This window comes from Trifolium pratense, linkage group LG2, assembly GCF_020283565.1.
Source record: "Trifolium pratense cultivar HEN17-A07 linkage group LG2, ARS_RC_1.1, whole genome shotgun sequence".
Lineage (NCBI taxonomy): Eukaryota > Viridiplantae > Streptophyta > Magnoliopsida > Fabales > Fabaceae > Trifolium > Trifolium pratense.
In genome coordinates, this window is record NC_060060.1 from 23586298 (window position 1) to 23610556 (window position 24259).

General features: G+C 33.4%; 4 protein-coding genes across 8 annotated transcripts; all 4 read right to left on the reverse strand.

The window, feature by feature from the left end:
* Window positions 1–848: 848 nt before the first annotated feature.
* LOC123904422 (heat shock cognate 70 kDa protein 2-like) lies at window positions 849–1632 on the reverse strand. The gene is made up of 4 exons (XM_045954091.1): window positions 1621–1632; window positions 1495–1536; window positions 1273–1392; window positions 849–1172 (listed from the first exon to the last, which is right to left on the reverse strand). The coding sequence occupies exons 1-4, from the start codon at window positions 1630–1632 to the stop codon at window positions 849–851; spliced, it is 498 nt and encodes a 165-aa protein (XP_045810047.1).
* Window positions 1032–4747, reverse strand: LOC123905010 (protein SHORT ROOT IN SALT MEDIUM 1-like). Of its 2 annotated transcripts, none has more exons than XM_045954616.1 (8): window positions 4621–4747; window positions 4455–4534; window positions 2592–3666; window positions 2427–2501; window positions 1656–2292; window positions 1495–1536; window positions 1277–1386; window positions 1032–1172 (listed from the first exon to the last, which is right to left on the reverse strand). In XM_045954616.1, exons 3-5 carry the CDS (start codon window positions 2871–2873, stop codon window positions 1708–1710), a joined length of 942 nt encoding a protein of 313 aa, XP_045810572.1. In that variant the 5' UTR covers window positions 2874–3666; window positions 4455–4534; window positions 4621–4747; the 3' UTR covers window positions 1032–1172; window positions 1277–1386; window positions 1495–1536; window positions 1656–1707. The 2 variants fall into 2 exon arrangements, with proteins under 2 accessions (XP_045810572.1, XP_045810571.1); XM_045954615.1 differs by having other exon boundaries at window positions 1277–1392.
* A 20-nt stretch (window positions 4748–4767) lies between these two features.
* Window positions 4768–23995, reverse strand: LOC123905007 (60S ribosomal protein L34-like). Of its 4 annotated transcripts, none has more exons than XM_045954609.1 (6): window positions 21786–22854; window positions 21621–21695; window positions 20850–21486; window positions 20689–20730; window positions 20471–20586; window positions 4790–4909 (listed from the first exon to the last, which is right to left on the reverse strand). In XM_045954609.1, the coding sequence occupies exons 1-3, from the start codon at window positions 22065–22067 to the stop codon at window positions 20902–20904; spliced, it is 942 nt and encodes a 313-aa protein (XP_045810565.1). In that variant the 5' UTR covers window positions 22068–22854; the 3' UTR covers window positions 4790–4909; window positions 20471–20586; window positions 20689–20730; window positions 20850–20901. The 4 variants fall into 4 exon arrangements, with proteins under 4 accessions (XP_045810568.1, XP_045810565.1, XP_045810567.1 ...); XM_045954611.1 differs by lacking the exon at window positions 4790–4909 and adding an exon at window positions 20226–20366 and having other exon boundaries at window positions 20471–20580; XM_045954610.1 differs by lacking the exon at window positions 4790–4909 and adding an exon at window positions 20226–20366.
* On the reverse strand, window positions 10086–13217 carry LOC123905015. Its single transcript, XM_045954623.1, has 6 exons — window positions 13070–13217; window positions 12708–12791; window positions 12259–12315; window positions 11260–11349; window positions 10636–10844; window positions 10086–10520 (listed from the first exon to the last, which is right to left on the reverse strand). The coding sequence occupies exons 2-6, from the start codon at window positions 12709–12711 to the stop codon at window positions 10431–10433; spliced, it is 450 nt and encodes a 149-aa protein (XP_045810579.1). The 5' UTR covers window positions 12712–12791; window positions 13070–13217; the 3' UTR covers window positions 10086–10430.
* Window positions 23996–24259: the final 264 nt, after the last annotated feature.

Here is a 24259-nt window from a genome sequence, read left to right on the forward strand (position 1 = left end):
TAGTGGCTAGAAAATCCACCTTAAAGGTGAATAAGTAGAGTGTCCCGGGTTCGAACCCGGGCTCCTGCACATATAGTGCGATGTCCCGGGTTCTTTTAAGTGCTTTATTTCTTCAACATTGTTAGAAGTCCCACATTGGCTAGAGATATGACATAGATAACCTTTAATTATAAGTGTAGTACAAACCTCAACTTTTAAGCTAGCTTTTGTGGTTGAGTAATGAACATTGTATGCGGAGCTGCTCTGAATTGAAATTATAATTGATCACTTGGTTCTGGAAGTGTTTATTTGTGGTTAAGCTGATTGATTTATACAAGTTTATCTGTGTTGTGCTCTTCTTTTTATTTTATTATTTCTGTATTTGAAGCTATATTCGTACCAACTAAAAGTTACAAAACAATGTGTTTTCGTAAGTGTTAGGATGTATTTTACACTTACACTTATAGGTTATAACTAAATACACTTATTCAATACACTTATAATTAGAACTAATAACAAAAATAGTAAGGAATTTTAGCTCTAAAATTTGAACAAAAACAAAAAATAATTTCACAATTCAACCGAGCTCAAATAATTTGGCAGAAATAGTGTTATGCAAAGAGACGCACAGTTTTCCTTGTCTAATATACTTCTAAATATGACAATGTTACAAGAGAACCATTTAAAGTTACATTTTTTTCCTTGTCTAATATACTTCTAAGCAATAAAGCAAATGGAAGAGCCAATAAAAAGCATCAAGAAAATTGAGATACACAAAACTGTATCACAATGGAATAGTAGACAATGTTAACAATAGCTCTGGAATGAGTTCAAACAAAGCCAATTAAACACAATTAACAAGGGAAAAACTAATAAAATTTGTGATGCTTCAATTCATTATTGTCTTCAAATTCATCAGCCTCTGCAAGTTGGTTTCCATCCAGCCATTGAATTGCATGCTCAATAGCATCTTCAATCTTCTTCTTATCATCAGCAGACAACTTGGAAGCAATGTTGTCATCCTTGATTGTGTTCCTCATGTTATAGGCATAGTTCTCAAGAGCATTTTTGGCCTCCACCTTTTTCTTGTGTTCCTCGTCCTCCGATTTGTACTTCTCAGCATCTTGTACCTTCTTCTCAATCTCCTCCTTTGAGAGCCTACCCTTGTCATTAGTAATTGCAAACTTGTTCTTCTGGCCAAATAAATAAATATAATCAAGTTACACCAGCAATTTAACCAAATAAATAATTGCAAAAGTTATAAATAACAGCCTTTAAAAGATGAGAGCATACAAACCTTTCCCTAACAGCACCTCCAGACAAAACTCCACCATATGCACGGTTAACAGTCCAACGGTTTCTAGGCAACCTTGATCTATTGTACTCTGTAGGCCTCAAGTGTTGAATCTGCAACTGTCAAGCATATATTACATTTTGGAGATTCACATCATTCTTGAAGGATAAAAATAAAATATACAAACAATAATCATAAAATAAAGACCAAGGTGGGGTTACCCTAATGTAGCCAACACGATTCTGATCAAAAAATCGAAAAGCCTGCAATTAAAAATAAATCAAAGCATTATATCATGGAAACTAAATTATGACATACGTAGATGACCAAATAGAAGCAATAATAACCAACTGAAACATAGTGTAAAAGAAAAAACAAGTACCTTCAACAATTCTTTGTCCACGACAACTTCCGTAACAGCAGTAGTTTCTTTCTTAATTGTATATATCAACCTTGTTTTCCTTTTCATCATTGAGTTGAACATTGTCTTTGGACTCTTTCACCTCATATTTAACCTTTATTTCCCCTTTAGAAGTTTCATCTGCTGCTTTTTCATTGCTAGTAACATTTTCAGATTCATTTTTTGCATCTGCCTCTTGCTCAGCGTTTTTATCATTGGATGAGTCGTGTTGGGGACTATCATTGTCCATTTCCTCTTCTGGATCCTCTTCAGGGTCCTCTTCTTCCAGCTCTACTTCCTCATCTGATGCATTTTCCATCTTCACATCCTCCTCCTTATTACTACAAGTATCATTCTCGGCAACAGTTTTCTCATTATCTTCCTGGGTTGGATTTGATGCGTCCACTTTTGTCTCACTCTTAACAGAAGGATCATCACCCTTTTGACATTTTGTGGGTGTCTTGTTTGCATTATCCTTGTCAGGCTCCTCTTCCCGCTGCCTCTTTCGCTGAGCTCTTTTGATCACAAATTTTTCATGCAGTTTCTGAAGAAAAGTCAAAATCCTACTGCCCATTTGAAACTGAAGCATTTCATAAAATGATTCGGCGAACAATGAAAGCTGTAAAAATACCAAACCAGAAACACACATTTTGAGTCAGCAACAGCCCCATAGAGAATCAACAACAGTCACATTCACCAATAATGGGGAAAAATGTTGCAAAGAAAAAAAGAAGAAAAAACATATAAACAAACCTCAAGTGTTGATTCTTCAACATCTTTGTCAGTATAATCCAACAACGAATCAAGAGACAGTGACAATGACCGTAGCTGTACTGTACAAGAATTGACGTTAGAATTAAAGTGTACAAAAGATAGTGCATGTAAATGTTTCTTAAGTTAAGATAAAAAATACCATACTTTAGAATCTTTTGTCGATTTTGTTTTTGGAATAAGTCCAGGGTGCCGAGGAGGTTCATCAGACTTCCTCTTCTCTTTCACTTCTTTACTAGATTTGCTTTTAGGCTCATTTTTTCCATCTTTCTCTTTTGTTACTTTCTCATCTTTAGATTTATCCCCAACTTTAAGTTTCCCCTTGACAATTTGAGTATCTTTCTCAGAGGTTTTCTGTTTAGCTATCTTGGATCCACTTTTTTCTCCAGTTCCTTTTCCATCCTTCTTGTCTTCATTGTCAGACTTCATTTCATTTTTAATGGAATCACCTGCACCTTCTGGCTTCTCGGAGGTAGACACCTTTAACTTTTTCTTAGGAACGACCTTCACAATTTTCTCTTTTGCCACCGGCACAATATTTGTGTCTGCATCAGTAGCCTGCTTGCCGGTGCTCTGTATAACATCATTTGTAGGAGCTACCACGGCATTCTCTTCATCTTTTTTATCAGACTTTGTGTCTCTTTTGATGGAATCAGTTGCATCATCTTTCACCCCAGAGGTTGGTGTTTTTAACTTTCTCTTGGTTACTACTACTACCTTTGCAGGTTTCTTGGCCTCGGGCACTATGGTGTCTGCATCGGCAGTCTGCTTGCCAGTGCTGTCAGTACCATCCTTTGGCAGAACTGCTGCAAGCCTGCAACATTCTCCTCATTCACTACAGATTTAGAGGCCTCATCAACCACCTTCTTTTTAGGTACCCGCTTGATAATTTTCTTCTTTATTATAGTTTTCACGGTAGCATCCTTGGTACCTAAATTAACTGCTGGATCCAGTTTGTCCAGAGGCTTACCTTCCGAACTGTTTATTTCCTTGTCGTTTTTCCCTTCATCATCAGGAATATCTGCCGCAACTATGTCTTTCCTAGAAGTCTGAATCCCAGTAGGATCCACAGAAGGCTTGACCTCATCAACAGGAACATCTGATGTGGCGACTTTGTCTACAACATCCTTCTCACTTGGTTTCTTTGCAGTATCATTTGTCTTACTGACAACTTTTTTCACAATCTTCTTTATAATTTTCTTCTTCACAGACTTCACACTTCCTGTGGGTTTGACAAAGACAACATAAAGGAAAAAACTATCAAATCTAACTTTGCAACTGTGTATGTTAGAAACCACAGTAATATTGATTAAGAAAAATGGTAGGCTTTGGCTCTCAATCTTGTTAAGGATAAAGAATTGAAGGCCATTCACAATATAATTAAGTATTCCAATTATATCTAATATATATATATATATATATATATATATATATATATATATATATATATATATATATGATTAATTTTAAGTCAGTGTCTGACAAATAGAAATCAACATCATAAGCACAAACTAGTTGTTTACCAAACACCCATAACCACATTTACAAGTTTGAAAGGTAGTAATAAAACAAATCAAACACAAGGGGAAAAACATATCAAACTCCAGGTTGCAGTAAGTTGCAAGCATTATTCAAGTTAGATAATCATGTCAATTCAGCTAAAATACAACCAAAAAATCCAATTAGCTACAAATCACAACATTAAGCTATGAAAAATGGTAACATCTGTTAATTTATACAATATATCCATATCCATGAACTTGAAATTTTTCCCATTTCCTTAATTTCACACAGCTCGGTAATACAAATTAATCAAACACCATACTAATCAATTATCATAACTAGTCACACACAAATGAAACATGCATAATCATAATCATCAAAGTACCAAATCAATGTAACACAAACAACAAAAATAATCAAGAGCAATAAAAAAAATTGTAAAATTACACAAACACAAATAAAAAACATTTCAAATCGAAAAAAAAAATATATGAATAAAATGCATACTCCTTGAATTCTCTTGCCAGTAACAGGGCACTTAGGTCCACTAGCTCTCTTCTTAGTAGTCTGATAAACAAGCTTACCACCTACATTTTCAAAACACAAAATCAAAATCAAAACAAGACGAAGAATAATAATAAATCTGAGATTTAGAATTTGAGAATGAAATTACCAGGGGTTTTAACAACCCTGTGTTGATTGGATTTGGTTGCGTAGCTATGATGCCTGCGATAGGTGAGACGCTGCACCATCTTCGATCAACCTTTTGCTGCGTCTCGGTAAACTTTGCTAGGGTTTGTGGTTTACTATAATCACCCCAATCTGAGAGTCCTCCAAAAAGATCTGTATCTCATGCTTTGGTCCAAAATCATGCCTTTGTGACCAGCTTTTCCTTTGCCTTCGGAATTTTGAGGACCTTCTTCACTATCGTTTGCTCTTCAACCAAGAAAGCCCTAATGATCCTATAGAACCAGAGACAAATATAATCAAATTCCACCCGCAATTGAACCAAATAAATGACCGTGAAAGTTATAACAGACTTTAAAAGGTTAGCATACAAACCTTTCCCTAACAGCACCTCCAGACAAAACACCACCATATGCACAGTTAACAGTCCTACGGTTTCTAGGCAACCTTGATCTCTTGTACTCTGTAGGCCTCAAGTGTGGAATCTGCAATTGTCAAGCGTATTTACATTAATAATCTTGCACGTTTAAAATATCACAGAATGACAAAAAGGAAGAAAAATAGTATGCCTCCAAATAATGCAAACATGGAGTATATCACTTAGGAAAATCATACGTGGTAGAAGAAAATACACTTTGCTTGGCATCATAAAATTTGTGATTTACTATAATCACCCAATAGCATACTTGATGCTTCAATTCATTATTGTCTTCAAATTCATCAGCCTCTGCAAGTTGGTTTCCATCCAGCCATTGAATTGCATGCTCGATAGCATCTTCAATCTTCTTCTTATCATCAGCAGACAACTTAGAAGCAATGTTGTCATCCTTGATTGTGTTCCTCATGTTATAGGCATAGTTCTCAAGAGCATTCTTGGCCTCCACCTTCTTCTTGTGTTCCTCGTCCTCCGATTTGTACTTCTCAGCTTCTTGTACCTTCTTCTCAATCTCCTCCTTTGAGAGCCTACCCTTGTCATTAGTAATTGCAAACTTGTTCTTCTGGCCAAATAAATAAATATAATCAAGTTACACCAGCAATTTAACCAAGTGAAAGCCCCTGTCCTAGCATCTTCCGCATCCAGCTTCGCCTTACCCAACACATCTTCACCATATTTCGCCACTACAAGTAATTTGAAAGAAATAACATCTTGAAGAAATATAAACCTTTTGCGCTCATGTTGTATTGTATGCCTCCTCCAGCACATCTAAAACCACCTCTCTTATGTACTCGCACTTCGGCATAGAATAGCTTCCCCAGTCCTTACTTCCCATCATTACAAATCACACCATAGAAGTCAAAATTACAGACCTAGAGAACAATTTGAATTAATCAAAAGAAGAGTAACCTTGTCTTTCTATCTATTCCCCTTGAATTTGATACAATCATTCCCTCGGTTGATTATCCGTCAATTTAGCTTGCTCACTATTTTCAGGAAGCTGACTTGTTTCCGCCTCTTCAAGACTTAAAAATAACAAATCCACCTGACTTATATCACAGTATAACCCCGGTGACTGTTCCTTTCCGTCCTCAACATATGCCTCTTTTATCTTCTCAAATAGAAATCTGTTGGAGATGTTGACTCCAAACTTGTTGATTATGGCAATCACCGTGTCGGTAAAATAGGCAACCTGTTTCCTTTTGACATCACAATATTTACCGCCAGTTGTTTCAAAACTCTGACAAGCGGAGAATAATATCCCGAGTTTACGGCAATTTGACAAGTCAACACGTTTTAGATCCAGATGTTCAGTCATTGGTGCCGGAATTTTGTCTGTCACGGGGAATTGAGTACTACTTCCAAAGATTTCCGTTGCTCCTTCGAGAAGTGCGCCCGAACAACAACAATCTGCCATAAAGGTAAACGAACAACCCTGTGGAAGTGGTTCAACGATATGGCGGAGAGTATTGTCTGTAAAATATTAATTTAAACGATATAAATATATACATGTAATTTCAAATATTTTTATGGTTTCAAATCAATCAATGCAATTATTCTCACATTAATTTTCTTAACAGGACATTGTACAAATCAATTTAAAATCAATCGAATCAAAATTCAATATTTTCATCAGTTTTACATGTATTCCTAAAAAACTCATTTGAGCTAAATTTAAAACTTCAAACATCACTTTATTTTATAAATTTCTTCGATCACAATCAACAACTTTAACCTAAAAAAATCTCAAAGGCCCAAAAAAATTTGTTAAATTACATATAATAGTCAGGGTCAATGCTAACTACTTAGATGCTTATAAAAAAAAATCCTAACTACTTAGAGACCTTGCTCGAATATTAAAAATAAACCTCTAATAAAAATAAAATACGAAAAATGATAATAAAAATTATCTTTTATTTAAATGACATTAAAAATAATCATCTTTATAACTAACACTGAAAAAAAAAAAAAAAAAAAAAACTACCACATCAAACCAAATATCACACAAGCTCAACATTAGTAAATATAATTTTTAAATGAGAAAAAATCAAATGCACAGTTAAAATATTTTAGTGAAGACAAAATATACCGGATATAAAAGTTTTGACCCCCTCAGCATTTTTTCCAAGAGAGATGTATTCAATATAACCAGAGTTATTATTGTACTCCTTTGATTCTCGGCGACCCCCGTGCCCGATGTAGTAGAAAAGAAAAATGTCTCCAGGTTGTGCATTTGCTAGCAGATTTAGCAAATGATTTATTATTTCTTTATCTGTTGGAGTTTTACCCAATGCATCAGTAACAAGTGTTATGTCCTTTTGAGAAAACTCAAACTCTTTCATTAAAAGTTTTTTAAGATATACTGCTGAGTTAATAGGACCCCTCATAAGGGTTCTAACAGGATCATCTCTATATGAAAGACCAACTATAAGTGCCTTCTTTTTCTTCTTCTTCTTCTTATCCATTCTTGCAACAAGTGATAAGCTTCCCAAGCTCAAAACTTGAAATCCCCAAAGGAAAAGATATACATAACCCTCAAAAGTTGGAAGTTTATATATAGAGATGAAAAGGAGTTGAGATCTGAGAGAGAGATAAAAAAAAATCAGATAATAGTTGAAGCAAACCAAGCAACAATATATAAGCTAGTGAAGATTGTAAAAGTCACATATATATAATAGTTGAAGGAATTGTTGAAGATTGTAAAAGTAAGTAAGATAGTCTCATGTGATTATGGAGGTATAATAAGACAGATGAGTAGTTGAGAGTTGAACATATATAAAGAAAAATAAAATGGAGGTAACAAGTGAGATTTAGGGTTGTAAGAAGTGTGAAATGAAAGAAGGAATTTTTATGGTGTTGTTTGTTGTTGTGGGAAGTGCTTTTGTGATTCTTCAATACGTAAGAGGAGGGTGGCATTGGCAATGCAGCATAGCAGGTTTCTGTCCACCTCTCAAATGTAGTACAGTACCTCTTAATATTCACTTGCTTAGACCAAATTAACCCTCTTTGAAAAGTTTTCTACTTTTTCTGTCCCACAAAAACCATAATTGGGATTATACTCTCACAATGTCTTTAGCTAAGAGACAACAATTGTGGATATAGGCACTGCAATGCTATGAAAAACTCAAACCATCATTCTACATTTTGGAAACCAAACCAACACCTGTGATTTGGCCAACTCATTTACACTTTGTTTTCAAGTCTCTCAATTTGTTTTTTTCAAATTTATTTTCTCTTATGTATAAAAAATTATTTTCAAACTATATTAATTAATTTAATATACAAGTTAAAAAACTCAACACCGATCGTTAGTTGATTTAGTAGTGATTATAACACTAAACTTGGTAGGGAGGATCCCGATTCGAGGACCAAACTGATTAACGGAGATGTATTTAAGGAACCAAACTGATTAACAGATATGTCTTTAAGGGACCTATTCATATCTTCTTTTTTTTTCTTTAAGATACCTATTCGATCTTTTTTTCCTTTAAACGACCAACAATGTAAAACCAAAAATATCTTTAAGGAATTATTTTAGATTGTTCTACTATAGCTTGTGTCACTTTGTTTTCTGTGGCAGGTATGTGAATGTTGCATGTATTTCGCATAAAATTGGTTTTGTTCTCATGTGGCAACAAACAAACACTAGTTTTCTTTTATTTTCTTACATTTTTCTGTTTACCCTAACCAAAGTATTTAATATGAAGGGACAAAAGAAACATGCATTGATGTATGGAGGATGGAGCCAACAAGTCTTTACATAAAAAAACAAACTTTTATCTAATTAATATCTATGTATGTATTCACCAAAATAGATGTATGGAGGATGGAGCCAACAAGTCTTTGCATAAAAAAAAAGTCTCATTCATACATTGATGTGTCTACATCAAATCAAATCAAAAGTATGTTGACTTGCAAAGAAATATTCTATATGCTTCTTTTTTGCTTGTTGTAAATGAAGGAGTGTAGGAAGTATTCAATTTTTAGAAGCTTTTAAAGGAAATGGATGTAGGAAAACCCGAGAAAGCTAGGATATAAAAATCAGTTACTTACTTTATTGTCACCAACCTATCTTATTGATAAATAATAATAATAATAATAATAATAATAATAATAATAATAATAATAAGGATTATTTTATTATTTTATTATTTTAATATTTTTAAAATATAATATTTGAATTAAAGAAACAAAATTAATGACATGGAATATGTTTGTTAAACATGGACACCGCCACGTCATTCATAAACTTAACACGTCATCAAAAATTAATCAAAATGAGTTGGGGAACTAAAACTCCAAAAAAACTAAAATAGGGGATCAAAAAGTTGACTTTTAAAATAGGGGATTAAAAATTCAAGTTTTTCAAAATAGGAGGATCAAAACTGCATTAAAGCCTAAAATTAATCAGAACCTCATCCCTTATTAAAAAAATAAATTTCTGCAAGAAAATTTTCTATAATATACTAAATATAACCGTGAAAAAAAGTTACAAGGTAGTATTAGCTAAGATATTCTTACAAGGTATTAGCTACCAGCTAATTTATGGTTTAGTTTTACCAATTTAGCTTCTTTTAATTCTTCTTTCACTTTGTCAAAAAAATAATTCTTCTTTCACTTTAAATGCAAGAAATGCATGTCGTTTTGGATCAACATAAATTAAAGTTAAGGGCTATAATTAAATAAGAAATCAACATAAAACTAATAAATAAGTTAAAAGATCAAATATTCAATTTAGTCAAGTTAATACTTGATTGATAACTCTAAAAAATTGGATGTGTTTCTCATATATAGTAAAATTGTTGAAATTTCATGTCATAAGCGAAGAACAAACACAGTTCAAATAATAAAGTAAAGAACGGTGTTTTTTCAAATTTTGCATTTTCACAACATTCACAAGTTGCGGAAGAAATTCCCTTAATTATTTATCTTTGGAATGGAAAACTGCAAAGCAATGTGTCATCACTCCATCCACTATGAGGCAACAATTCAAACTAATTTGCAACAAAAATTTATTTAAAGACATCGACTAATCAACAGTAAGCTACTAGTAAAAATTTAGTCTTCTCTAAACACAACATTTGAAAAGTATCCTACAAATAGAGATAATACAATTCTCAGGCCAACACAAGATACTAAAAAAATCACAACAGTACTGCCAAGCTACTAATAATTAATCATAACTAATTTCACAACAGTCTTCTCTAAACACAACACGATATCGACAACTATCCTAAATAGAGATAATACAATTCTCTGGCCAACAACATAAGATACTAATAACCAAAAGTACTTTAAAAACTACTGCATTAAAAATTGCTTTTCTTTCTCGGTCCTCATTCTTCTTCCCACTTCTGTAATCATTCATCTTCCGAACTCATATCATCGTCAATGTTGCTATCAGCACTAATCGTAGTCTTCATCTGTGCCCATCTTGCATAATATTCATCCTGTTAGAGATCGAAAATAAAGAGTTGAAACATACACATAAAATAAATTTGTGAAAAATCTAAAGCATTGCTAAAGGCCACACAAACTTTGTTGAGACGTTCTAGAAAAACTTGCCTCATCAAAATCATTGCAAGGAGACCATTCCACCCATTGCCCGTAAGTAGCACGATCGAGATCAAAATCCTCATCTGAGCACTCTGAGCTCTCTACCTTATCAAGATCAAAAGACTCATTTGAGCCCTCTGAGCTCTCTACCTTAGCAACTTCTACTTCTGGCTTAACAACTTCTTCGTTTTTGTTTTTTGAATGGGGCTTCTTAGCATCTGTTTATTTATTTATTTATTGTTTTGATCAAATAAGAAACGCAAGGGTGAGGATATTTTCATATGGCTGAAAGTTAAAAAAGAAAATTTAAAGGCTCAACAGTCAAATAAATATATCAAACAGCCAAAAAAAAAAACAATATAGATAATAAAGAACGAAATGGGCTCAGTTTTTCAACAATAACATGATAAACATAATCTAAAACACTCAATCAAGAGCTGTCAAAAAAAAAAAAAAAAAAAAAAAAACTCAATCAAGAGCTAGCATTTTCACAAAACAGTGAAGTAAAAAGAATTGTATCATCCCATGGTTCTAAAGTCAAAATCTAAAACATAATAGATGGATATGAAGTGCAAAATAATTCAACCGCAAAGAACATATTAATACAACATTAGAACATCGAGTAAAACTTACTTTCTACTTCTTGCTTCTCAGCAAGAATCGGGTAGGTTGTCACATGAGGTTTTCCCTCTATGGTCTCTACCTTTTGCTTCTTAACAACTCCTGGTTTTGATCAAATAAGAAACGCAAGGGTGAGGATATTTTAATATGGCTGAAAGTTAAAAAAGAAAAAGACAGACACAACAGTGAAGTGATACATCAAACAGCCAAAAACATCTTCCAAGTCTGGCGAAAATGGCAAGATAAACATAACCAAACGTGCATATATCAACACCAAATCAAGAGCTTGCATTTTCATAAAACAAGTAAACAGAATGGCATCATCATCACAAGGTTCTAAAGTCAATATCTAAATCATAAGTGTTAAAAGTCGGTGTGTTTTTACTATTCTTTGATTTTACAACATCCTAGGCTAATTGTTAGTATTCCTAGTCATTACAACTTCCTAGACATTGAATGTAATTGTTGCAGCATCATTATAAATAGAAGGCGCGTGACCTTTTTTTAGACACGCAGTTTTACATATTTTACAATAAGAAATGGAACATGGATAAGCCGCTAGATTTGGTCTAGTGGTGAGGGGTTTTGGTGGTACGCTATAGGTCCTAGGTTTGATTCCCAGCTCATTGTAAACCAAAAATAAAATTAAAAAAAATGGAACATGGATGAAATGCAAGTCAATTCTACTGCAAATAATGTATTAATACAACAGCCAAATGCATTTATTTATCAAAAAGCCAAAAACATAATAGGGGACAGGACAGACTAAACAGCACCAAAATAAATTATAGAATGAAATGGGATCAGTTTCTAAGTCTGGCAACAATAGCAAGATAAACATAACCAACTTATGTGCATATTAACACTAAATCAAGAGCTAGCATTTTGATAAAACAGTAAAGAAAAAAGAATTGTGGTTCTAAAGTCAAAATATAAATCATAACAGATGGATGAAGTGAAAATTAAATCAACTGCAAAGAACATATTAATACAGCATCGAGTAAAACTTACTTTCTACTTGTTTCTCAGCATGAGGCTCTTCATCTATGCTCCGCTTCCAAGCAACTTCTGTTTATTGTTTTGATCAAATAAGAAAACAACGGGTGAGGATATTTTAATTTGGCTAAAAGTAAAAAAAAAAAAAAAAAGGCACAACAGCCAAATGCTGCAAAAAACACAATAGAAGACAGAAAAAACAGCAACAACTGATGAATTGTATCCGGCAGCAATGGCAAAACAAACATAACCAACATATGTCCATATATTAGCACTGAATCAATCGAGAGCTTGCATTTTCATAAAATAGGAAAAGCAAACAGAATTGTATCTATCTTCTTGTTCATAAGGTTCTAAAGTGAATAATATCTAAACCATAAGAGATGGAATATGGATGAATTGTATCTGCAATTGATTAATGTATTAATAATACAACATTACAAAACAGAGGTGATTTGAGTTACCCATTTGTGGTGATTGTCTGATTGAGTAGAGAATCGGGCGGTGGCAACGTACGTTCCTTTAAATTCCTCCAACGGATAGAACAACTAACAATGAAAGAACAAAATTGTTAGGCAAAAACTCAATTTGATGAAAACACGTTCGTTGAATTAAAAAAGTTTTAAACCCTAATCCCAAAAAATCGTAAAAGATTTGAAAATTTTGAACCATAAGAAAACAGATTCTCATATTTAGTGCGATTGAGGATTTAATTTCATGAAAATAAAAGCTTATATATAAACCCTAATTCTTCCATGCAACACCACATAAGAGATTATTATTATTAAATTAAGAAGTAGATTTGGAAAAGAATGAATGAAAATACCTGAAAGTGAAAAAGGGAAATAATGATTTGAAAACGAAGCAGGAACTGGATTGAGAGAGAGAGAGAGAGAGAGAGAGAGAGAGAGATGAGTGCAGAATGAATGCAGATATTGGTGAGTGAAGAACGCGCTTGCTTGATTGGGGTTCGCGGGAGATAATAATAATAATAATATGATATATATGCAAACCAAAAATATTATATAATGCTTACCCGCCCGCGCCCGGCCCAATACAAACTATAATGGCCCATCTAACTTTTTTTTTCTTTTTCAAGTAATCCGGTGGATAGAAATTTCATTCTTAAGGTACGTTTGATTCGTAAAGGAGTAGGAACTATACATAATTGCATTGATTGAATTGAAACATAAAAATATTTGAAATCATTGAATGTATATATTTAAACTGTTTAAATTAACATTTTACAGACTATACTCTCCGCCAGATTGTTGAACCACTTCCACAGGGTTGTTCGTTTACGTTTATAGCAGATTGTTGTTGTTCATGCGCACTTCTCGAAGGAGCAACGCAAATCGTTGGATATAGTACTCAATTCCCTGTAACTTACAAAATTTCAGCACCAAAGAGAGTGAACTAGATCTAAAACTTGTTGACCCGTCAAATTGTCGTTGACTTGGGACATTAATCTCCACTTGTCAGAGTTATGAAACGACTGGAGCTAAATATTGTGATGTTAGAAAGAAACATTTTGCCTATTTTACCGACACACTTATTTCCACAATCAACAAGTTTGAAGTCAACATCTCAAACAAAGTTCTAGTTGAGAAGATAAGAGAGGTTGTTGTTGAGGACGGAAGGAAGCAATCACTAGGGTTATACTGCGATATAAATCAATATTTTACATACTATACTCTACGCCACATTGTTGAAACACTTCAAAAGTGTTGTTTTTTTGCGTCAAATTCAAGGGGAAGAGATAGAAAGACATGGTCGGGGTCATTCACATGAGCAATGGCGTGATCTGCACCCTTTAATTCCATTTTATATTTTTTTTAAAATACTATTGTTTTACAAAATTGCAGGTAGTTTACCTTGTGTATGAATGGAACCATATATGCAGATGCAATAAATTTTGCCCAAACAGAATATTGCAAAATGGAGTCCAGTCAATTTGGAAGTCTTTAAAATAGAGAAAAAGGTTACTCTTCTTTTGATTAATTTAAATGGTTCTCTATGATGTGATTTGTAGGGATGGGCAGTAAGGTTACTATTCTTTTCATAATATAATGTTATATCAGTTGTCTGAAATGTTCTGGACATTCATATTTTTGTTAATATTAGGGTGACTTTTATATTGTGAATTGCTTGCACTAGACTGTAATGAGCTGCTTCATTGTACTAATGAATTATATTTCACTTTTTTTCTAATTGAGAAATTGTTTTAGGTGAAGTGCTTGTTAGCGCATCACAATGATCAAACCAAGCGCGCACACACAAAGTCTCTGGTGCAGAACACGCCTATGAGCCAGAAAGCAGAAAAACCAGAAAATAGATTGAAAGTTGAATCTAACCAAACTGTTACTTGCAGAATAAGTAACTTTCTAAGACAATGTGAATTATACAAATCTCAACAGAGCTAACATTTGGCTTTCAATATGAGCTTGTGTCTCGCGAATGCCCTCCTTGTTTGTGTGAATCTCCAAAATGTAGGGGATAACTTTACTAGAACCTCTCAACACCTGTATGTTCTGTTGCAATACTATTTTTAAATTTGCCAATTTGAGGTTTAATTTATTAAGACAAGATGTAATTAATCAATCAACAATCTCCTGAGGCAGACAACTTGTGAAGTAGTCGGCTGTCTAATAGAACTTCATCACATTCAAGTGATTTGGATTTTTCGCCGGTTTGCATACTGTCTGCTTACATCTCTGGTAGAACATGTTTTAGCAGCTTAATGCACAATTAATCTTTTTATTGTTCTCTCATAACATTATATTTGTAAGGATTCTATGAAAACTTGAAAACTTTAACATAGAGAAACTCTTTGTAAATCGCTTTTGGAAACCTTAGATCAAACTCAAAACTCCACAGATATGATACTATATATGCCTATACTATATATATTGGCCAGAAATTCATGTTACCAACATCATATTCACTTTTGTTAATCAATTTTGTTCATTTTTTTGTTGTTTCTCTTTCTCAATTAATATTTCAAAATTTTTGGTATTAGGCCAAACCTATAGCTATAGTGTCTAGTTTATAGATGTGATAAACTATAAAATAAAATAGAAATATTTTTATTATTTAAACATAAATTAGATCAAATTTACATAAAAATCAACATAACTAAGAAAAAGATCTCAATAGGAAAGAAATAATGTTCAATCATATAAGAATAAGAGATCATTGATTGACTAAACATCAACAAAGAAATCAATAGCTTCATATAGTTATGGCAAAGAAGGGAAAAGAACAATTTCTTGCTCACACCTTTTACATAGAAAAATATGAGGAACTTCTTCATCATTTGGAATTCTAACACACCTAGTGTGTTGCCAAATTTCACAAATATCACAAGACACCATTCTCTCACCATCATCTTCTTTAGTTCCACAAATGCACTCAACAATGCCTTTATTTGGATCCCTTTGCTCAACCATATTGATTCCAATGTCACCACCATTCCAACCTTCAAGTACAAGTTTTCCACCAACTTCAATCATCCCAAAAACCATTTCATTCCCTTTTGCATTCATCAAATTCCCATTAGATTCCACTACATAACTCTTTAATCCCCAATAGATTTCCCTAAAATTCCTTTCAACTTCTATCTTTAAGTCATTAATTGTAGCACAACTTTTCAATGTGATACATTCATAAGGTGGCATTGGAATTGGAATTGGAATTGTCATTGGCATATCCTTGTTCAAATAATACTCATGATCATGTACTACATTGTTAACATTCCTCAACAAAATTGTACAATAAAGATTGAATTTTCCTTCTGATCCTACTTCAACTTGCAAAGGAACCTCTCCATAGTCTTTGATAAAATATTTAGTGTCAAGAATTATTCTAGCTGCCAATGGTATAGCTGAAAGAAATTCTAACCCTATAATTGGTTTTGTGTCAATTAGTATGTATTTATACAAACAAATCATGTCTTTCATGAGTTGACCCTTTGTGATCTTGTACTTGTCCTTAACTTTATTACTACTACTCATAACCAACCCTTCATTAAAAGGGTAAACATTAGAAATGTCTTCTAAACAATACTCCAAAACTTTGGTAACCGGATTCAAACTTCGACGAACCAAGTAGTTTCCAACAATGTGGTTTCCTAGCGACTTCAAAACAAAATCCAACAAACCAGTGTCGCCAATGTAAGCACGTGCGGCATCCCTAACTTCTTGTCTTGAAATCCACCTGAATTCCATTCTTTTTAAGGCCTCGACAATGACCCTTGTTGCCATTTCGATCCTTTTAGGTGACCAACGACAATTTGTTTCGACTAAAGCACTTGTGTTGTAGGAACTAATGGATGTTTCGCGTGGAAGCCGTGACTTGAGCTCTAACATGTAGTGAAATAAGTCACCAAGTGTGATAAGAGAGTGATCAGAAAGTGTTTGGTACCTTGAGAAGATTAATGGGATTTCATGATTGAAATTTGCAATGTGATGTGTGAGTAAGTATAGTGGCATGCTTCTTATTGCTTCTATGGCTTTTTGGTACATTGATTGTGTTACACCAAAACATCCTCGACCAAATTTATATCCCCAACGACCAAACCATGGCTCACTGTATGCTATTCCATTCACAAGTCTCAATTCCATGCCTCTTTTTTGTGATGTGTCATTCAAACTCACTTTCCTATCATGTTTTGTACAAATTAATAATTAGTCTTTGTTAGTTATACACTTTTTTTTTTAATTAAGTAGTCACTAGGCTTAGAATTTTACCTTTTTGTTAGTAACTTAGTCTGAGAATTTAACTCACATTGAGGAACTATCTACTAAGTTCAAATTTTCTCACAAACAGTTGTAAGTTTTTTGTATAAACCGGATATTTTCTAAGTGCAATTATAAAGACTAATTCTTCGAATTGGGTAGGACAATATAGGGTGACAAATCTCACCCTCAAGAGAATAGTTGTAAATTGGTAATTAAGGTCCCTTTTAATTTGACTTATTTTTGAGCTTATTAAAATAACATATGCAAATAAATAAATTTTTATGTTAATTCATAAGTGTCCGCAATAAAAAAATTGTATAAACTATTTTTTCATAAATTATTTTGAAAAAACTTATAATAATACATAAAAACTTATTACCCGCAGAAACTTTCCGGTGGGCATCCCAGCCCTTCATTTAATTTTGACCATAAAAAATAACACATGATCAATGGTTATTATTACCTGCAGAAACTTTCCAATAGAGAGGATCTACTCAGGTGATCATCTATCATGTTTTTTTTTTTTGTTTTTTGTTTCAATTATTTTAAAATATTAACTATACTAGTACATTATCAAAATATAAACTCAATCTTCTAAAACTCTCCTCTCAAAACCAACCCGTAAACCACAAATTTAACATATTAGTAGTAATTAAAAGTATGTGAAATGAACTAACCTTGCTTGCAATCCATTGCACAAACGATTCCAAAACTCCATAATTTGATTCCCACCCAAATTGGAACCAGTTTCCAAGCCATTAACACATAACAAATGTCCAAATCCATTAGAGTGAAATACACCATGCATCATATGTCCCTCTAAAAAATAAAAAATATATATTTATCTAAATTGTACAAACAATTGCTCAATATCATAAAATTTACCAACAACTGAATTTGTATTAAATTTTTTAGCAATTCTTCTCTCGGTGTAAGTAATGTCATAATTAGTTTGAAATTCATTTTCTATCTTGTTTCTCAAACTATTTTTCACAATCTTCATAATAGAAAATAATCTAGCAAACAATCAGAACTAACTTAATTGAATTTGGACTTTAGTAGTGTATAATATATATTATCAAAGTATTTTAAAGTAAATTGTTACAATTACTATGTTGTGGGTACATGTTTTGTACGAAACGGTAGTTACTAATCTTTAAACACATCTATCAAATATCAATTTATGTGTACATATATATCAATAACAAGTATATGAAAAAAAAAAAATACGACAAGAGGGGGCCTCATCCCCTACTTGTCCCCTTATGTCCGTCCGGTGTTGAGGTTATTTCTCTAGAACTCAAGTTGGGAATAAGGTTTAGAAAATTTCTCTTCCTCCCCCGACTCTCTTTTTCCCCTAAGTTTCACTTGAAAGGCAAGAAATGCAAGACTTTGTTTGGGAAGCCAAATAAGCTAGCTTATAAGCTAAATGTGTTTTTGGTTGCCATCTAAAAAAGTGTTCCAATTAACCAAATAAAATTAACTATTTAAATAATTTAGAGTGCTTAAGAAACATGAGATTTGGGTTGTATGCATGTTATATTTTTTATAATCCGGATAAATTTGACTGTCAAATCAAGAACAAACCGTTCAAATTTAAAGCAGATCTATTATTTTTATTAAACTGTTTTAAATCTAGATTGTCTAATTTTGATTGGATGGTCAAATTTATCCTGATTGCAGCACTGTATGCAATCGAAAAACATGAGTGTGTTAGAAGCTGACCGAAATCCAAAAACATCAGCGCGTTAGAAGCTAGACGAAACTTTTTAGAGAATAAACTTCACCTTTTTTTTTTAGGTGAAGTAGCTTAGTGGCTAGAAAATTCACCTTAAAGGTGAATAAGTAGAGTGTCCCGGGTTCGAACCCGGGCTCCTGCACATGGGTCTGTTTGGTAAAAATAAGCTATAAGCTAGCTGATAGCTGATAAGCTAGCTGATAGCTGAAAAGCTAGCTTATAGCTGATAGCTGAAAAGCTAGCTTATTGAAATTAAAGTGTTTGGTAAAATTAGCTTTTAAAGTGGTTATTAAATATAAAATTACATAATTGATAGTGGGTAGTTTATTTTTTAGAGTGGGTAGTTATTAAATTAAAGGGTAAAAATGGAATAAAGTGTAAAAAGCTATAAGCTATAAGCTCAAATGCTACTTGAAATAGCATCTGAAAAAAAGCTATAAGCTAGTACAAAAAGCTTGTTACCAAACACCTCTAATTTTTTGAAACAAGCTTATAAGCTCATATAATAAGCTATAAGCTAGCTTATTTGTGTTACCAAACAGAGCCATAGTGCGATGTCCCGGGTTCTTTTAAGTGCTTTATTTCTTCAACATTGTTAGAAGTCCCACATTGGCTAGAGATATGACATAGATAACCTTTAATTATAAGTGTAGTACAAACCTCAACTTTTAAGCTAGCTTTTGTGGTTGAGTAATGAACATTGTATGCGGAGCTGCTCTGAATTGAAATTATAATTGATCACTTGGTTCTGGAAGTGTTTATTTGTGGTTAAGCTGATTGATTTATACAAGTTTATCTGTGTTGTGCTCTTCTTTTTATTTTATTATTTCTGTATTTGAAGCTATATTCGTACCAACTAAAAGTTACAAAACAATGTGTTTTCGTAAGTGTTAGGATGTATTTTACACTTACACTTATAGGTTATAACTAAATACACTTATTCAATACACTTATAATTAGAACTAATAACAAAAATAGTAAGGAATTTTAGCTCTAAAATTTGAACAAAAACAAAAAATAATTTCACAATTCAACCGAGCTCAAATAATTTGGCAGAAATAGTGTTATGCAAAGAGACGCACAGTTTTCCTTGTCTAATATACTTCTAAATATGACAATGTTACAAGAGAACCATTTAAAGTTACATTTTTTTCCTTGTCTAATATACTTCTAAGCAATAAAGCAAATGGAAGAGCCAATAAAAAGCATCAAGAAAATTGAGATACACAAAACTGTATCACAATGGAATAGTAGACAATGTTAACAATAGCTCTGGAATGAGTTCAAACAAAGCCAATTAAACACAATTAACAAGGGAAAAACTAATAAAATTTGTGATGCTTCAATTCATTATTGTCTTCAAATTCATCAGCCTCTGCAAGTTGGTTTCCATCCAGCCATTGAATTGCATGCTCAATAGCATCTTCAATCTTCTTCTTATCATCAGCAGACAACTTGGAAGCAATGTTGTCATCCTTGATTGTGTTCCTCATGTTATAGGCATAGTTCTCAAGAGCATTTTTGGCCTCCACCTTTTTCTTGTGTTCCTCGTCCTCCGATTTGTACTTCTCAGCATCTTGTACCTTCTTCTCAATCTCCTCCTTTGAGAGCCTACCCTTGTCATTAGTAATTGCAAACTTGTTCTTCTGGCCAAATAAATAAATATAATCAAGTTACACCAGCAATTTAACCAAATAAATAATTGCAAAAGTTATAAATAACAGCCTTTAAAAGATGAGAGCATACAAACCTTTCCCTAACAGCACCTCCAGACAAAACTCCACCATATGCACGGTTAACAGTCCAACGGTTTCTAGGCAACCTTGATCTATTGTACTCTGTAGGCCTCAAGTGTTGAATCTGCAACTGTCAAGCATATATTACATTTTGGAGATTCACATCATTCTTGAAGGATAAAAATAAAATATACAAACAATAATCATAAAATAAAGACCAAGGTGGGGTTACCCTAATGTAGCCAACACGATTCTGATCAAAAAATCGAAAAGCCTGCAATTAAAAATAAATCAAAGCATTATATCATGGAAACTAAATTATGACATACGTAGATGACCAAATAGAAGCAATAATAACCAACTGAAACATAGTGTAAAAGAAAAAACAAGTACCTTCAACAATTCTTTGTCCACGACAACTTCCGTAACAGCAGTAGTTTCTTTCTTAATTGTATATATCAACCTTGTTTTCCTTTTCATCATTGAGTTGAACATTGTCTTTGGACTCTTTCACCTCATATTTAACCTTTATTTCCCCTTTAGAAGTTTCATCTGCTGCTTTTTCATTGCTAGTAACATTTTCAGATTCATTTTTTGCATCTGCCTCTTGCTCAGCGTTTTTATCATTGGATGAGTCGTGTTGGGGACTATCATTGTCCATTTCCTCTTCTGGATCCTCTTCAGGGTCCTCTTCTTCCAGCTCTACTTCCTCATCTGATGCATTTTCCATCTTCACATCCTCCTCCTTATTACTACAAGTATCATTCTCGGCAACAGTTTTCTCATTATCTTCCTGGGTTGGATTTGATGCGTCCACTTTTGTCTCACTCTTAACAGAAGGATCATCACCCTTTTGACATTTTGTGGGTGTCTTGTTTGCATTATCCTTGTCAGGCTCCTCTTCCCGCTGCCTCTTTCGCTGAGCTCTTTTGATCACAAATTTTTCATGCAGTTTCTGAAGAAAAGTCAAAATCCTACTGCCCATTTGAAACTGAAGCATTTCATAAAATGATTCGGCGAACAATGAAAGCTGTAAAAATACCAAACCAGAAACACACATTTTGAGTCAGCAACAGCCCCATAGAGAATCAACAACAGTCACATTCACCAATAATGGGGAAAAATGTTGCAAAGAAAAAAAGAAGAAAAAACATATAAACAAACCTCAAGTGTTGATTCTTCAACATCTTTGTCAGTATAATCCAACAACGAATCAAGAGACAGTGACAATGACCGTAGCTGTACTGTACAAGAATTGACGTTAGAATTAAAGTGTACAAAAGATAGTGCATGTAAATGTTTCTTAAGTTAAGATAAAAAATACCATACTTTAGAATCTTTTGTCGATTTTGTTTTTGGAATAAGTCCAGGGTGCCGAGGAGGTTCATCAGACTTCCTCTTCTCTTTCACTTCTTTACTAGATTTGCTTTTAGGCTCATTTTTTCCATCTTTCTCTTTTGTTACTTTCTCATCTTTAGATTTATCCCCAACTTTAAGTTTCCCCTTGACAATTTGAGTATCTTTCTCAGAGGTTTTCTGTTTAGCTATCTTGGATCCACTTTTTTCTCCAGTTCCTTTTCCATCCTTCTTGTCTTCATTGTCAGACTTCATTTCATTTTTAATGGAATCACCTGCACCTTCTGGCTTCTCGGAGGTAGACACCTTTAACTTTTTCTTAGGAACGACCTTCACAATTTTCTCTTTTGCCACCGGCACAATATTTGTGTCTGCATCAGTAGCCTGCTTGCCGGTGCTCTGTATAACATCATTTGTAGGAGCTACCACGGCATTCTCTTCATCTTTTTTATCAGACTTTGTGTCTCTTTTGATGGAATCAGTTGCATCATCTTTCACCCCAGAGGTTGGTGTTTTTAACTTTCTCTTGGTTACTACTACTACCTTTGCAGGTTTCTTGGCCTCGGGCACTATGGTGTCTGCATCGGCAGTCTGCTTGCCAGTGCTGTCAGTACCATCCTTTGGCAGAACTGCTGCAAGCCTGCAACATTCTCCTCATTCACTACAGATTTAGAGGCCTCATCAACCACCTTCTTTTTAGGTACCCGCTTGATAATTTTCTTCTTTATTATAGTTTTCACGGTAGCATCCTTGGTACCTAAATTAACTGCTGGATCCAGTTTGTCCAGAGGCTTACCTTCCGAACTGTTTATTTCCTTGTCGTTTTTCCCTTCATCATCAGGAATATCTGCCGCAACTATGTCTTTCCTAGAAGTCTGAATCCCAGTAGGATCCACAGAAGGCTTGACCTCATCAACAGGAACATCTGATGTGGCGACTTTGTCTACAACATCCTTCTCACTTGGTTTCTTTGCAGTATCATTTGTCTTACTGACAACTTTTTTCACAATCTTCTTTATAATTTTCTTCTTCACAGACTTCACACTTCCTGTGGGTTTGACAAAGACAACATAAAGGAAAAAACTATCAAATCTAACTTTGCAACTGTGTATGTTAGAAACCACAGTAATATTGATTAAGAAAAATGGTAGGCTTTGGCTCTCAATCTTGTTAAGGATAAAGAATTGAAGGCCATTCACAATATAATTAAGTATTCCAATTATATCTAATATATATATATATATATATATATATATATATATATATATATATATATATATATATATATATATATATATATATATATATATATATATATATGATTAATTTTAAGTCAGTGTCTGACAAATAGAAATCAACATCATAAGCACAAACTAGTTGTTTACCAAACACCCATAACCACATTTACAAGTTTGAAAGGTAGTAATAAAACAAATCAAACACAAGGGGAAAAACATATCAAACTCCAGGTTGCAGTAAGTTGCAAGCATTATTCAAGTTAGATAATCATGTCAATTCAGCTAAAATACAACCAAAAAATCCAATTAGCTACAAATCACAACATTAAGCTATGAAAAATGGTAACATCTGTTAATTTATACAATATATCCATATCCATGAACTTGAAATTTTTCCCATTTCCTTAATTTCACACAGCTCGGTAATACAAATTAATCAAACACCATACTAATCAATTATCATAACTAGTCACACACAAATGAAACATGCATAATCATAATCATCAAAGTACCAAATCAATGTAACACAAACAACAAAAATAATCAAGAGCAATAAAAAAAATTGTAAAATTACACAAACACAAATAAAAAACATTTCAAATCGAAAAAAAAAATATATGAATAAAATGCATACTCCTTGAATTCTCTTGCCAGTAACAGGGCACTTAGGTCCACTAGCTCTCTTCTTAGTAGTCTGATAAACAAGCTTACCACCTACATTTTCAAAACACAAAATCAAAATCAAAACAAGACGAAGAATAATAATAAATCTGAGATTTAGAATTTGAGAATGAAATTACCAGGGGTTTTAACAACCCTGTGTTGATTGGATTTGGTTGCGTAGCTATGATGCCTGCGATAGGTGAGACGCTGCACCATCTTCGATCAACCTTTTGCTGCGTCTCGGTAAACTTTGCTAGGGTTTGTGGTTTACTATAATCACCCCAATCTGAGAGTCCTCCAAAAAGATCTGTATCTCATGCTTTGGTCCAAAATCATGCCTTTGTGACCAGCTTTTCCTTTGCCTTCGGAATTTTGAGGACCTTCTTCACTATCGTTTGCTCTTCAACCAAGAAAGCCCTAATGATCCTATAGAACCAGAGACAAATATAATCAAATTCCACCCGCAATTGAACCAAATAAATGACCGTGAAAGTTATAACAGACTTTAAAAGGTTAGCATACAAACCTTTCCCTAACAGCACCTCC

Coding starts and splice junctions, on each gene's coding strand:
- LOC123904422 (XM_045954091.1), bottom strand. Junction 1,393..1,494: donor ATCGTGTTGGCTACATTAGG/GTAACCCCACCT, acceptor TATGCTTGACAG/TTGCAGATTCAACACTTGAG. Junction 1,173..1,272: donor GTGCTGTTAGGGAAAGGTTT/GTATGCTCTCAT, acceptor TTATTTGGCCAG/AAGAACAAGTTTGCAATTAC.
- LOC123905010 (XM_045954616.1), bottom strand. CDS start 2,873: ATGAAGTCTGACAATGAAGACAAGAAGGATGGAAAAGGAACTGGAGAA. Junction 2,502..2,591: donor AATCGACAAAAGATTCTAAA/GTATGGTATTTT, acceptor TGTACAGTACAG/CTACGGTCATTGTCACTGTC. Junction 2,293..2,426: donor TTGAAGAATCAACACTTGAG/GTTTGTTTATAT, acceptor GTATTTTTACAG/CTTTCATTGTTCGCCGAATC.
- LOC123905015 (XM_045954623.1), bottom strand. Junction 10,845..11,259: donor TGAGAAGCAAGAAGTAGAAA/GTAAGTTTTACT, acceptor ATAAATAAACAG/ATGCTAAGAAGCCCCATTCA. Junction 10,521..10,635: donor CTTGCAATGATTTTGATGAG/GCAAGTTTTTCT, acceptor GATCTCTAACAG/GATGAATATTATGCAAGATG.
- LOC123905007 (XM_045954609.1), bottom strand. CDS start 22,067: ATGAAGTCTGACAATGAAGACAAGAAGGATGGAAAAGGAACTGGAGAA. Junction 21,696..21,785: donor AATCGACAAAAGATTCTAAA/GTATGGTATTTT, acceptor TGTACAGTACAG/CTACGGTCATTGTCACTGTC. Junction 21,487..21,620: donor TTGAAGAATCAACACTTGAG/GTTTGTTTATAT, acceptor GTATTTTTACAG/CTTTCATTGTTCGCCGAATC.